The sequence below is a fragment of the Mustela erminea genome, chromosome 2, assembly GCF_009829155.1.
Source record: "Mustela erminea isolate mMusErm1 chromosome 2, mMusErm1.Pri, whole genome shotgun sequence".
Taxonomy (NCBI): domain Eukaryota; kingdom Metazoa; phylum Chordata; class Mammalia; order Carnivora; family Mustelidae; genus Mustela; species Mustela erminea.
In genome coordinates this window covers 11,209,739-11,224,779 of record NC_045615.1, presented here as the reverse complement: position 1 = coordinate 11,224,779, position 15,041 = coordinate 11,209,739, and the positions used below count along the sequence as shown (strand labels likewise).

The window sequence follows — 15,041 nt, the reverse complement described above, 5'->3', positions numbered from 1 at the left end:
TCTCTCTCCCTCCTTGGCCCAGTTTACCGACACGGGTGTCATCTTGACCAATCTCCTCCCAGAGACTCCCAGGTCTCTGGCCTCCTAGTTCTTTCCAGTCACAGGAATGTGGGATGCTTTGGTGATCACAAGCTACAAAACAGGCTCAATCCTTACTACATCTATTGGGCTCTCCAATAGATTTTATTTATTTCTTTAACAGAGAGAGAGAGGGGGAACACAGCAAGGGGAGTGGGAGAGGGAGAAGCAGGCTTCCCACTGAGCTGGGAGCCTGATGTAGTACTCGATCCCAGGACCCTGAGATCATAACTTGAGCCGAAGGCAGACGTTTTACAACGGAGCCACCCAGGAGCGCCCCCCACCCCGCCCCGCCAACAGAGTTTAGTCAATAAGTAGACTTCCATTTCCAAACCAGAAACCCCGTCTGTTGTGGGCTGAATTGTGTCACCACCTGCCTCCTAAAGGCATCTGGTGAAGCCCCCAGTACCTCCAAACATGACGGGGTTTGGAGATAGGGCCTTTAAATATGTGCTTACATTAAAGGAGGCCTTTAGGGGTGTCCCTAATACAATCTGACTTGTATCCTTGTCTGAAGAGGAATCTGAATAGGCAGGGAGACACCAGGTGCTCGTGCACAGAGGGAAGACCAGGGGAAGACACAGGGAGAAGGCAGCCATCTGCAAGCCCCAGAGAGAGACTTCAGGGGGAACCAAACCTGCTGACACCTTGATCTTGGACTTCTAGCCTCCAGACCTGTGAGAAAACAAATTTCTCTCATTTAAGTTGCAGAGACTATGGTATTTTGTTATGGGAACCCCTGTAGACTAATACCCTATGAAAGTTTAACACTTTGTACCTGTATCCTGGAGCTGAAATTCTACCCTTAACACCACTGTTTTCCCATTTTGAATGAAGTCTTTATATCTAAGTCCAGAAAGAAATATGAACATTAAGGAATAAGACTCTAATAGTAATAATTCATAGGTCACCAAATATGTGCCAGACACTGTCAGGAGCTCTGTGGTCTATCAAAATTTTCTCCATCTCACAGCTCAGGGAACTCAGGACTACAGAGGTTGAGTAATCGTAATTGGCCCAAGATCATAAGATTAGCAAAGAAGAAGAGACTGCATTTGAGCATACACCTAAGACAGCTGAGTAGAACAGAAACAGCAAAGGCTCTGGGAGTTACTTGACTTGGGTTTGAAGCTAAATGGCACAGTGTGACTTTGGGCAGGTCACTTGCCTTCCATGAGTCTCAGTGTCTTCAACTGTAAAATGAGAATAATACTATGTATCTTGTAGGACTAAATGTGGTAACACCCGAAAGACTAAGAACATAGTATAGATTCAAGCATAGAGAAGTCCTTTGTTCTAGTTCATGCAGGCAAATCCAGAACAAGAATCCTAGATCCCAACATTTGTAGAAACTGCCTTATTTGGTTTTATTTTAAAAAAAAAAAAGTCTGCTATATTTATTTATATGCAGTCATTTCAAAATTAAACAAGCTGATCACTAGCAGGTAACCGATTTGTCTCTATCTTTAACTTGGCCCATAATGAGTTGCATCTTGGAATGTCTATGCACAGCCCGGGCATGGGCTGAAGGAGAATCAAGTTAAGAGTGGTTTGTTTTAGCGGGTCAGAACTGAGCCAACAGAGACAAGTGTGTTTGAAAACATGTATTTGATTAGGAATTCTGACTTGAATTTAAGTCTATTTTTACCTTGCCTTTCTTAAGGAAATCACTATTCAATCATGGCTAAAACTACTGCTCAGCTATAATTATCTCAAAAGTTTAATTATAAAGAAGAAGAAGTACCACTCAATATCACACCTTGATTCAAAACTGCCTCCTTCCATTTTCTAAATCAGTGACCTTGGCCAAATTCCCTAGCATCCTTAACCCTATTTTCCTCATCTGTGAAATGACCACAATAATTGCGTCACTGTTTGGTTGTAAATAATAAATGCAATTACATATGTGCAGTGTTTAGTGACAGTAACATTTTCAGAGCATTTGCTATGTACCAGTCACTGGACCAAGCATTTCACTTGATTTTATTTATCTCAATATAGTCTTTACAACAACTTTGTGAAATAAATATTATTTCATCCTCATTTAAGTGATGTAAAAGCTGAGATTCAGAGAAGTTGAGTAATTTACTCATGGTCACACAGCTAGAAGGCAGTAGAGCTGAATTCAGAGGCAGGCAGTTTGATTCCTGAGGCTATGATTTTAGTTTTTATGAGATGAGTAAATGTTCAGTACCCAATACTTGGAATTGTATTGAGAGAAGAACCATCCCTTTTAATCTGTTATTTAATTTTTAAAGAGAATTTTGTTCAGTTATTTAATAAAGTATAACAGTAAATAGGAATGTTTCACAAAATTACATGAATGATGGTTTGTCCCAGATTTAACTTAGTCTCACCAAAGAATTATTTTTTTTACTTACACAAATTACATTGATGATAAAACTGTATAGTTAGTGTCAATGAAACTGAATAATGTTATCAGCACATAAGCTGAAAAATGTACATCAGAAACCACAGGGGGGATGTGTTTACTGGGCAAGGAGGACTTAGTTTGGTTTTAGAATATACATATATAGTGTCCTGTAAGTATTTTTAAGTCAAAACATACATTTAATACAAAATATGAAAAACTATCAAGACACTCTGCTTCAAAAAATACCATGCCAATATATTTTTTCCAGTCTTAACTTGTAAATTTTGTAAAAAGGTAATCACAATAGAGGGAGGAATCTCACCATCTATTTCAAATTTTCCATCTTCTCTCAAACACATATCTCTATTTATCTGTACTTTTCTTCATTCAACATGTACAAACACACACTACAGGTGGCCCTATGCTGGGTGGTGGAGATATCCAGAAAAAAAGACTCAGTTCTCCCTTTAAGCGAAGCTGGAGAGACAGAGATAGTCAGATCATTAGAATAAAGAGATTGGTGTTTCCACTGCAGAATTTTCATAGCTGAGTTGGAAGACAAACAAAGAAACTAGGAAGTGAATCATCCTCAAGTGAGAAGACAGAAAATGGCAGGGGTCTGAGGTTTGGAGAGTGGGGTACGTTTTAACTGATTTCACTTCCTAGACTCTAAAGAGGGGCTGTAGGAAGGACACAGGGCACAGAAGGCGAGGCTGTGCCCCCTCCTATGCAGTGCCCTAGAGTTTGGATATTTCACAGATTTTGAAAATGAGAATGTCTAGATGTGACTAGATCAATCAGTTACAATGTTTCCTGGGAGCAGTGTGGGAGCTGAATTGGATTTAGGAAATTTGTGGGCAAAGTAATTCAGGATGTTAACTGCTATGGCTATCACAGGAAAAAGTTAAGGGTCTGAACAAAGATGGTGACAATGGAAGCTGAGAGAAAAGGGACTGAAAGGTTCTCGCTGCCCTAGATCCCAATTCTTCCCATGTACTATAAATACATACATAAATAAATAAATACCCCAACCAACCAACCAACAAACTCATTCTCACGTTTCTTTTTCTATCTCACATGTATTATTTTACGTTTGATCCAGAAGTAATTATTTAGAACAGGTATTTATTGCATGACTTTGTGCCAGAAACTGGAAGAGTGCTTTATAGGTATTACCTAACTTAATTTTCAGCAAATTCTTACAGAAACTGCTACTCTACCAAGAAGAAGTCTGAGGCACAGAGAGTTGAAGCCACTTGCCCAAGGTCACACTGCTGGTCAGAAGCAGAGGTAAGAGCCAAATCCACCCTGTGTGAGTCTGAAGCTGGCGCTCTCCTGCACCTGCGTAGCTTCGGGTTCCTCCGCCCCTCACAGACTGCTTGCCTTTTAAGCTGAATCAGTCCTTCTGCCTTCTCTCATCTTTCCGACTACCGTCCAATCTATTTCTTTCCATTTAATGTCTTGAACTCCTGCAATACCCATCTTCTCCCCAGCCATTTTCTCTTTAAATTTCAGCCATTTGGTTTCTGTGCTTTGTAAATTTATTCACACTGATTCTTTTCTTGAAAAATTCAAAGCACTCCTCCGTCTGTTTTTCCCTTTTGCTCCTTGGTCTGTATAATTAACCACTCCTTTCTTCTTGAAGCTATTTTTCCCCATATGTACTGCAGCACGTTGCTCCCCCAGCATGGTCCAATGCTCTTCTAGTTGTTCCTTCTTCTAGTGGTTCCTTCTGTGATTGGTTCCTTTCTGCTGAGGAGCTCGTCCCTTTTTTCTCTGTTTGTGCATGCCACTAGAGGTATTGGGTTTTTGTTTGTTTCCTTTTTTTTTTTTTTTGTCCTCTGCTGTTCCCTTTCAATCTGATCCTTCAATGTGCTCTTCACATTGTGACTATTCATTATCATGACAGAATGTAAATCTCTTTTCCTGTCTTAACTTCTCAACATTTTTTGAAGACACAGTTTCAGATCAACTTGGAAGTCTTTCTTCCGCAGCTTACTGACAACACGTATATCACACAGTCCTCCGAAACGCCTTCACTGCTGACCCAGTCACCTTCAACCATATCTGCAGTAAACAGCAAAGATGTACACAAAGGCTTCATTCTGCTGTTAGTTAAGCCTTTTGCCTGACTTTCATGTCCCCAAATGCTTAGGTTTCTTTGTTCATAATACATGCCAACCAGGTATTAAGCTTACGGAATTAAAATTGAAGCCTGCAGGTGATAACAAGAAAAGGAGTGGTTAGGTCAGAAGAACAGCCCATCTTGGATACACAGCTTGTACTCAAGTTCCTGGAGGACTGAGAACCTCTTTCCATTCTGGCGACTCTGAGCCTTCAAAGCTAGTAAGATTCAATAAGCATTCCATTGAGCCAACAGTTTACCAGGCTAACAGCGACTCTGGAAGTCCTGTGCAAGTAAATGATTACCGCCCTTGGGGAGCCCTCTCAAGATGACACACAATTGACACTCCAGTCTCCAAGACCTGGGAGTTCAGACATAAACTTAGATTGAGACAAAAAGCAACATCCCTAAGATTTTGCTCTGTTTGCTTGTTTTTTTATTTTATTTTATTTTATTTTTTATTTTGAGGAAGGGGGCGTGAGAGAGGGGAAGACGTTAGGGTAGGAGGAAACCAAGCTCCCGAGCCCCTCCTTTCCCTCCTCTGCCCTCCTCTTCTCAGGGTGGTCTTTGCACACTGAAGGTTTTTGTTTTGTTTTGTTTGCTTTTTTTTTTTTTTTTAAGAAATAACCTTTCTGATTTTCCTGTCAGCGTCCTGCCAGCCACTCAGCCAGAGGCCAAGGGGAGGCTCTGACCCGAGCTGCCAGTCAGGAAGGCAAAGATCGCGAAGTTTGGCTTCTGGGAGCGCTCAGGGCCAGGTGACACAGCCCTGGGTTCCCCGGCGCGGGCTTGACAGTTTCATCCCCGCCCACTCGCAGGAGAGCGCCCGGCAGGGCTGCACGCGCGCGCGCAGGGGACCATAAAAGCTGCAGCCGCGCGGAGACGGGGAGCTTGCCCACCGCCCCGGAGCCCCGGCCGCACCATGCACGTGAACGGCAAAGTGGCGCTGGTGACCGGCGCGGCGCAGGGCATCGGCAGAGCCTTTGCGGAGGCGCTCCTGCACAAGGGCGCTAAGGTAAGCAAGCGTGGCGCCCGGCCGCGGAAACTTGTCCTCCCACCCCGAGACTCCAGCACCAACCAAAGGACTCCCGCAGGAGACAGGGGGCCGCGCCCCGGGCTGCCCACCGTGCCGCTTTCAAAAGCTGCCAAGGCTGACGGTCTCGAGCAGACCTCCAAAGTGCCTAGGGAGAGACCCCGAACTTTAACTGCAGAATCTGAGGTCCAAGAGGGGGGGAGCGTCTGGTGTTTATTTACTGTTCTTCTGTTTCACTAGCTGCGATGACCTCGATGCCTCCCTCTCCTCTCGTCCATAGGTAGCGCTGGTCGATTGGAACCTTGAAGCAGGTGTAAAATGTAAAGCTGCCTTGGATGAGCAGTTTGAACCTCAGAAGACTCTCTTCATTCAGTGCGATGTGGCTGACCAGGAACAATTGAGAGGTAAGAGAGGGGAATCAATCCATCAACACCGAACACGCCTTGAACAAGCAACGACCTGAAGGCAGCCCTGGCCAGGGAGCCAGCCTTGGTGCAGGCAGATCGGCTGCCTCCTGGAGAGCAGCCACTTCTGAACTCCAATAGATAGCCTGGACTGTTAGGTTTCCTACTGACATCCCGATAGCCATAAAAACTAAGGGGGGAAAACCAAGACTGCTTGAGAAATCTTTTATTTTAGTCATTTGGCAGCACATGATGTAATCAAAATTCCTTTATATAGTCAAAGGCCGTGCTGCTGCAGTGATTACTGAAAGATTGAACTTGCAGATAGAACTTGGAAAGTTGAAATAGGCTAAGGAACTGTGGCAAACAACTCCCAGAAAGCTGGAAGATGCAAAGTTCGATGACAACCAAATGTGGCAATGTTTCCTTTTAAACCTACTAGAATGCAAGTTCAAGGATCATAATCACAGACGTGCTAGATATTTCCAACCAAATGTTCTCTCTGATATGGTACTTTAAGAATAATAATAGCCGTACTGCAGTGTTAGAATTGCAGAAGAAAAGTTTCTATCAGACTCTCCTCAATGCTTTCCTGTTTCTGGTCTCCTCCCTTAAAATAGAACCATCTGCTTGTGAGATATCAAGGACAATAGTGGTGTGCACGATAAAGAGATTTGGTCAAATGGAGACCTGACAGATTTGTATGAAAAAAAAATTTCTGGAAAAATAAGTAGAAAAATAAAATATATGTATTTCACAAAGTTTATTTGAAAGACTAAATTGGGGGCACCTGGGTGGCTCAGTGAGTTAAAGCCTCTGCCTTTGGCTCCGGTCATGATCCCAGGGTTCTGGGATCGAGCCCTACATCGGGCTCTCTGCTTAGCGGGGAGCCTGCTTCCCTTCCTCTCTCTCTCTCTGCCTGCCTCTCTGTCTACTTGTGATCTCTGTCTGTCAAATAAATAAATAAAATCTTTGAAAAAAAAAAGAAATATTAAATTGTTAGGCACTTCATTAATCAAGGGGCCAAAAATCTTCCATAAAAGTCATTCTAGCACCCCATCCTTAAATAAACACTGAAATGCGAATTTCTTTGAAACGTTGGGATATTCTGTATGAGGATGAAAATGAAGAGGTACCTTAGAAGGGAATGTTCCCCTCTAGCTAAAGGTAATTGCTTTAAAGGATTTATGTAATTAGATCTGAAAACGCTAATAAAGACCTATAACGTGAATTACAAGCACAACTAGAAGAGATCTTGAACCACAGTGCTAGTGGAATATATTTTGCCAGAGGATAAAGTTTTGTTGATTGTGCATGATATTTTAGATCAAGGATAAAGTCACGCCAAATTCCAACATCCATGCTGATGAAGTAGAAAACAGTATAGCTCATCTGAAAGCTATTTCTGCCTGAATTTATGTAGTTTCACATGTGACATTTAACCCTAATTGTTTTGCTTCCCAGTATTTAAAATTAGTATCCTGGCTGTAAACACATTCCTTAAGGTAAGTGATTGTGGAGGAGGAAACTCAGACACATCATGAGTGACCAGGAGAAGGCATGTTGGTCATGAGAAATCCACATGTTGTCTGAACATCAGCATTTATTTGCATTTAAGGAAGACAGGGCCTTGAATCAAACAATTTTAGGATTTAATGCTATCTATAGCTTTTGAAACTGTTTAGGCTGTGGCCAAGGGAGACTTCTTTGAAATCACATAAATATAGAAGTGAAAGTTTCTTGGAGATGATCTGGATATAGTTCATATTACAAATGAAAATAATACAATGTCGTTGGGACGCCTGGGTGGCTCAGTTGGTTAAGCAGCTGCCTTCAGCTCAGGTCATGATCCCAGCATCCTCGGATCGAGTCCCACATTGTGCTTGGCAGGGAGCCTGCTTCTCCCTCTGCCTCTGCCTGCAGCTCTGTCTGCCTGTGCTTACTCTTGCTCCTCTCTCTCTGGCAAATAAATAAATAAAATCTTAAAAAAAAAAAAAAGAAAAGAAAATAATACAATGTCAAGAGTGTAAGTAAATTATAGAGTCTCCCAAGCTTCTAAATGTCAACAAGAGCTGAATTGTAAACTGTCTGAGCCCAAAATTCTGTGGTATGCCAGAAAGAAGATGATGAATTAGATATTGATAAGGGCAGAGTATAAGGAATGCAATAGAGACCAGAATGAGAAAGAAAATTAAAGAAGCAATTAGATTTCTGAACTTAACAACCCAATTTCCTATAAGATGAATGTGATTTTTGAAGAGTAGAACATACTTCATGTGGAATGCCAAAAAAAAAAAAAAGAAAAAAGTGTTCCTTAGATGCTTTCTGCTTTCTTCCTTTCTTCCTTAGATCCTTTCTGGAATCAATTTGAGATTTCAAGCAGTTTAAAAATTCCATGAAAAAGTAAACAGTTTTTATTTTGTTGTTTTCTATTCCAGTATGGTACAATACTATATATAATGGCCTTTGCAATATTTTTGGCAATTAACTTGCCTAGTAATTTATCCATTTGGGAACTGATGAATCCATGCCCTCTTCAGTATGCGTGGTAGTTGTTAATAATTCTAGATTTTGTTCAATCAAAATAAAGTTTGTGTGGATTTACTGTTTTCAAGGAACTCATAGATGGGCCCTAAGACCAGAGAATACTTTTCTGGTATTTGGAAGAACAGCCATGATTGTTATCTAAAGTCTCAGGTAGTAGAGCTAGAACCAATGGTAAAAGGCCCAACAAAAGAATTTAAATCTATAGAACTCTTGTCAAATGCTGCTTTGAGAAATAATGTGTTTCCTGATACAAAAGTGGTAAAGCCAAGTATGAATGGCTGAGGAAGATTTACAAGGACTGGACTGGGTATGTGGATTTTGGACAACGTAATGGATGAACTTCTGGCCTGAGGATCTATGAAGACTTTGCCAGGTCCAATGGAGTTTTTACACAAATGAGTAATACAAAGTAGCAATAATAGTGAGAAAGAGAAAAGAATGAATAGTCAATATTGAAGTTACAGTATCCAAATCAACTGGATGAAAAGTACACTTTTACTAGCTGGGATATCAGATTCTCTGAAATGATCATAAGGGATCTGAATACATGAGATGACTTGTGTTTAATATAACACATATTAAAAAAAGGATTTTTTTGTCATAGTCTAAGCCACAGAACTTCGGAAATTTCTTCAGGAAAGAATTTTAGAGTCTGTGAGTGCACACGAGTCAGTGTAGGGGGTAGGGAGAGAATCTTCAAACAGAGTTCCGACTGAGCACAGAGCCCCCAGCGGAGCTCAACCTCACTTGACCTGACCCCAGGTCAGATTTTCAACCACCCAAGCCACCCAGGCACCCCAGATGATGCATTTCTAACAGGTGTCTAGGTAATGCTGTGAATACTGTTGGCTCACAAACCATGCTTTGGGAAGCAAGGCATTAAGTCTCAGTCTAAGAGCATATTTTTTATTACAAAAGTAGATAAATGAAAATTAATTTCAAGACACAGGGTGGGATTGAAATGTACATATGGAAGACAAGACTGTATCTGTAATGTCTTCTTTTTTTTTTTTTTCTTAGATACCTTTAGAAAAGTTGTAGACTACTTTGGGAGATTGGACATTTTGGTCAATAATGCTGGTGTGAATAATGAGAAAAACTGGGAAAAAACTGTGCAGATTAATTTGGTAAGCTATCTTCGCCATGTTTATTGTCTAAACTTGTATAATAAAACAATGCTTCTAAAGAAGAAAAGGTTCTTACGTGCATGGAATCAATACAATGACTTACAACATAGAAAAAGGGAAGTTGCAGAAAGCTGGAAAAGAAGCATTTCCTTTTACAAATGGGAAGGCATTTGAGGCTTCTAATTATGCAAATAAATCTGTCTTAAAAATATTAAAAGGAAATATGAAAAAAAACCTGTAGTTTACTGCATAACTTAGAAGTGAGCAAACTGTGGTTCATAGGTGAAACTAGCCTGCCACCTGTTTTTGTACAACTTAAAGCTAAAAATGGGTCTTAATATTTTTGAATTGTTGAAAAAGTGTAAAAGTCATATGAAATACATGAATATATGGAAATCAAATTTCAGTGTCTGTAGTTTTCTTGGAGCACAGCTCTGGTCATCCATCTATGTATTGTCTATGGCTACTTTTTGCTGCAACAGCTGAGTTGAATAGTTGTGACAATGACCCCATGATGTGCACTAACTAAACTATTTACCATCTGGCCCCTTACAAAAAAATGTTTGCCAATCCTGACTTAAATTGTTTAAAAACTAAGTCTTAATTTAATTCCAGAAATGTAACAGAAAGCAAGATTAAAGTGACTGTTACTTTGTAATTATTGGGATTTTTATCTGAAAGTCGGTATTTGTGTGTGTGTGTGTGTGTGTGTGTGTGTGTGCATTTATGTATAATTTCTACAATGTTTGATGATCAGTTAGCTCTTAAATTACAGAACTGTAGAATTAGAAAATAAAATTTCTGTTTTATCCTCTGTATCACAAGTTGATTGGTTATCCCATTTTATAAACACATTTGACATAAGATGTTGGGGTTCAGTAAAACTTAAGCCTTAGCCAAAGAAAGCTGTAAGAGCTAGGCTGTGTGTAGGGGTCACCCTGCCCTTGCTAAGGTCATTCTACAAGTCTTGCAAAGCAGGCATGTGTCAAGTACAGAAGAACCACTATGTGTGTATCAACATACAGGGAGTGGCCCCCTACTTCATGATTAGTTCCTTAAAAACAGGATGTGTTATGGTTTTTTTTTCTTTCTTTCTTTCTCAGTAATCAACACAATATCTTGAAGATAGTGCTTAATCAATAAATATTTGCCTTGAATCTACATTCCTATGAGTAATTTCTTAACTCTAATAACTTGATGGGAGTAGTGAGAATTACAGTACCTCACAAAAAAGCTGAACCACTTTGATAAGGGTACAAAGTTTCTCCCCATACTTGACAGATACCTGAAGTTCTTTAATTGAGAATGAAAGGTACTCCTTCCAGCTCTTTTTAAAATTTGTCTCCAGTGTTCTTAGATATCATCAGTTTTCAGAATAACGTTAAAATTTATGTGTCAGATTTCTCCCAAAGTCTTTCTGGGAGATGTGTGTGTGTGTTTAGAGACCTGACCTGTCAATATTCATGTTAAATTTGTCTCTTGCTGACAGTATAGCATGAGCTCTTGTTTTTTAAGTCACATCTGAGCATATCTACATTTTATATTTGTGGATTTAAGCCACTTATACTCATCATCACCCTTTATTGGGATTTATGTCTTACGCTTTTGTTCATGTTTTATTTTTAAATTAATCTTTTAAAGACTTCATTTTAGAGAGAAGAGAATGAGAAGGGGGAAGGGCAGCAAGAGAGGGAGAGAGAAAGAGAAACAGACTTCCTGTTGAGTACAGAGCGCGATGTAGGGCTCAATCCCAAGACCTGTGAGATCATAACCTGAGCTGAAATCAGGAGTCGAATACTTAACCGACTGAGCCACCCAAGCGTCCCTTCAGTTCATATTTTGAATTTACTAAGTTCTCTTTTTTTTGCTCTTGATCTTTTTCCATTTTTTTCTTAAATTCCACTGGATACCTCTAATTCTTCTCTACTGATAAGAAAATTGAATATTTTAATTTTTTTTTAAGATTTTATTTATTTGAAAGAGAGCGAGAGCATGCATGCAAACGAGTTGAGGGGGGAGGTACAGACAGAGAAGGAGAAGCAAATTCCCCACAGAGCAGGGAGCCCGACTCAGAGCTGGATCGCAGGACCCTGGAATCATGACCTGAACCAAAGGCAGATGCTTAACTGATTGACACACCCAAGCGCCCTGGAAATTACACATTTTATTAATCTTTGGTAGTTGTCCCTGACTTATTATGAACCATATTTCATTGCATCCTGTGGTTGCCAGATGGAAAAAAAAATGAATTGAAAACTTCAGGAATATTTAAGAATATATTTTTATAAACTTAATGGCACTTTCCACAACCACATAAAGTGACAATAATTTCTTTGCATCAAGCTCTACTAGTGAAAAAGCACGAATCACACAACAATTTTCTCACTGCTGGTATTTTTAGTAGTTTCATCTGTAATATCTATAGATATTTCATAGACAAAGATCACTACACTATGAAGTTCCTATATTTGTTGCATTCATAATGGACACCTACTATGTCTTTTCCTTAAGAAATCAGTTGTCAGGGTGTCTATGTGGCTCTGTCAGTTAAAAGACTAAGCATCTGCCTTAGGCTTAGGTCCTGATCCCCGGGGTCCTGGGATGGAGTCCCTCATTAGGCTCCCTGCTCAATGGGGAGTCTTGCTTCTCCCTCTCCCACTCTCCCCTCCCCACTTGTGCTATCTCTGTTCTTTGAAATAAACAAATAAAATCTTAAAAAAAAAAAGACAGAAATCAGCTCTCAGAAAACTGCAATGATTTGAGTTAATATAAAGAACATGAAAATAATGAAGACATTATCACAAAGAAAATGGGATTAGAATTATCAATCTTCATCTGGCTGAGAGGGCGTGTTTGCTCTAACACGTCCTGGGTGAATAAACACTTCCTGCAGGCTAGAAATTCTTACAATATCTGCAAATAGAAAATTCTGGAAGACCAGGAGAATTTTATTTGACTCCTTTGATTACAACTCACTGTCTTGGATTCTTCCTCATTGAAATTATCTGGCCTTTATTTTTCTTCGGACTCTGCTGACATAAGGCACTCCTTAGCTTAACTCCAGGAACTAAGAACATTTATTTAACTTACATCTAGAGAGCGAGATATAACCTTTGTTACCTATATATAACTTGAAAACATGTTACTTCCTCTCCTACCTGCAACACCCAGTTCAAGACTAGATTGGAGTCTGACCTATCATTATCCTTCTGATTTGATTATTGTGTTATATAATGCAAATATTTGTGTTTGGTTTGTATATTTTTTAGACTCTGGGTTTAACTTGCCTCCTTCCACGAGACCAGGCATGTTCTGTTGCCTGTTCCTCTATGTTCCCGTCTCTGTCAGAGTAACCACTTAGTTAAAGGACTTTACTACGTATCTCTTCCTCTTCTGGAATCTTGTATGCCCTAATGATACCATGCTTATAGGGCTTACAAATTTTAAAATTGTATTAGAATTACTTTTATACCTGTGCAATTTATGCCAGTAGGCTCTAAGCTCTTTCAAGGCATAAAATTTTTCTTCTGTGTACAGAGTAGGTGTTCAATTTATATTTACTGGAGACATAAGCTACCATTCTATGATATTTTACATACATGGATATTCATTTTCATATTTTAATACAATGTTTGGATTATTTCCTAATACATCAGTGTTGCCAAGCTGTACCATTTGTCCTTCTACTTTTACTACTTACCAAACTTACCACTTCCTTATCCTTAACTTAGCAGAACTCATCGCTCTTCCCATACAAGTGATACATTAAACCTCTTCCCATTCTTTTGTTTTCATTAGGCTATTCGGTGCTTCCTCCTTAATCTGAAGCCAACTGCAGTAGCTTTATTTATAGCTACCCAGAGCTCATTAGGAATGTTCAGGGAAGACTGAATCTTTGACTGTCAAAGGTTACTCTGGCAATTGGGTGGGTAGAGGTAGATTTAACTTTGAATATTGATAAGCCCATTCTGTAATATACTTCTTTACTTTCTGATCTTTAATAAGCCTAAATAAATTCATTCCCATTCATATGGGATTTATAATCTAATTTGGGTATGTAACTAATTTATTGAATCTCTTAGTATACTCAAATAAAAACGAAACAAAATAGATGGCTTATTGTGGTTGATTATTTTTTTCAGAAATACAAGGGTTGACAAAAGATTTGTACTAATAAGAATATGCATTTAGATTCCATCAAAACAAGATGAAAGTTCTGAATTTAGAATTCATGGACTTTTATTTCATGTCTTTGGTCTTCAATTTCCCAGTTGTAAAAGGATGAAGATAATTTCCTTACCCGGAAGGATGGTTAAGCTTAAGTAAGCCCTAATTTACATGAAGTATCCAGCACAGGGCTACTACATAACATCACTCAATAAATTATATTTCTCCTCCTTACATTTTCTTCATTGTCACAATGAATTTATATACAATTTATATACTTCATTTATATACAAAGTGGGTTCCTCTGTCCTACTCTGCCTCTAAGGATGAGTTGAGGTGATGGGGAGAAATGTGGTCAAATGTACTCCTGTTTCTTGGCTCCCAAGGATGCTGATTACAAATTAAATTAGTAACTGCTCTCTGTTTTGTTACTCCTACTCCATAATGTTTAAAGATCTAGTCGAACTATTATGATTAGGCAAAACTTGCTAAATTTTAAGTAGCTCTGCAAAGGGGAATACAATAATATTTCTCACATTAAAAAAACGAAAAAAGACTGAACACAGAGAAACAAAAGCTGAAGGATTTCAGAGAAAAAAAAAAAAAGAGTGGTCACCTGTATTAGTACTCCTCAAGAATTGGGCTGAAGGAAAGATAAGAAACCTGAAAGGCAATATTTCATGATTTAGATGACAGAATTTTTAAAATGAGAGTTAAGAGTGTAGCACAAGAACCGGAAATAAACTAAAAGGAACCTCAGAAGGGAGGGAGCTAAGATAAGGAAAATGATATATTAGGAAATTTCAGTAGTGAATACATGCACATGTGTTTTTTGTATATAGGTTATGGAAATATATATATAATATATAGCATATTACATATTATATAAACAATATATACTGCACTGTACATATAATACATGATTTAATTAATTAACATTAATTAATTGTGGTTAGTTAATATTAAAATATAATTAATATGCTATAATTAATATATTAATGTGAATATATGAATATAATGTATTAACATGAATATATTTAATATATATTAATATACATTAAGAAGACATGACACCTGGTTAGAGTTAAACAAATATGCTATTACCATCTATCCATTTGTCTTTGTTACTTAATAATTATTCCCAGTACAGGGAAATTTATGAGTGGTTTTAATTTATAGGGTACTTAAA

The 15,041-nt window shown here is 38.8% G+C and overlaps 1 protein-coding gene across 1 annotated transcript in view; it reads left to right on the top strand.

Annotated features, from left to right (window-relative positions):
• Positions 1–5,213: 5,213 nt before the first annotated feature.
• The window catches only part of HPGD (15-hydroxyprostaglandin dehydrogenase), a 29,011-nt gene continuing 19,183 nt past the window's right edge, over positions 5,214–15,041 (top strand). Inside the window, exons 1-3 of the mRNA XM_032332236.1 lie at positions 5,214–5,589; positions 5,888–6,011; positions 9,579–9,685. Of these exons, the coding sequence (XP_032188127.1) occupies positions 5,497–5,589; positions 5,888–6,011; positions 9,579–9,685 (324 nt within the window). The 5' untranslated portion in view covers positions 5,214–5,496. The remainder of the gene's footprint in view (positions 5,590–5,887; positions 6,012–9,578; positions 9,686–15,041) is intronic.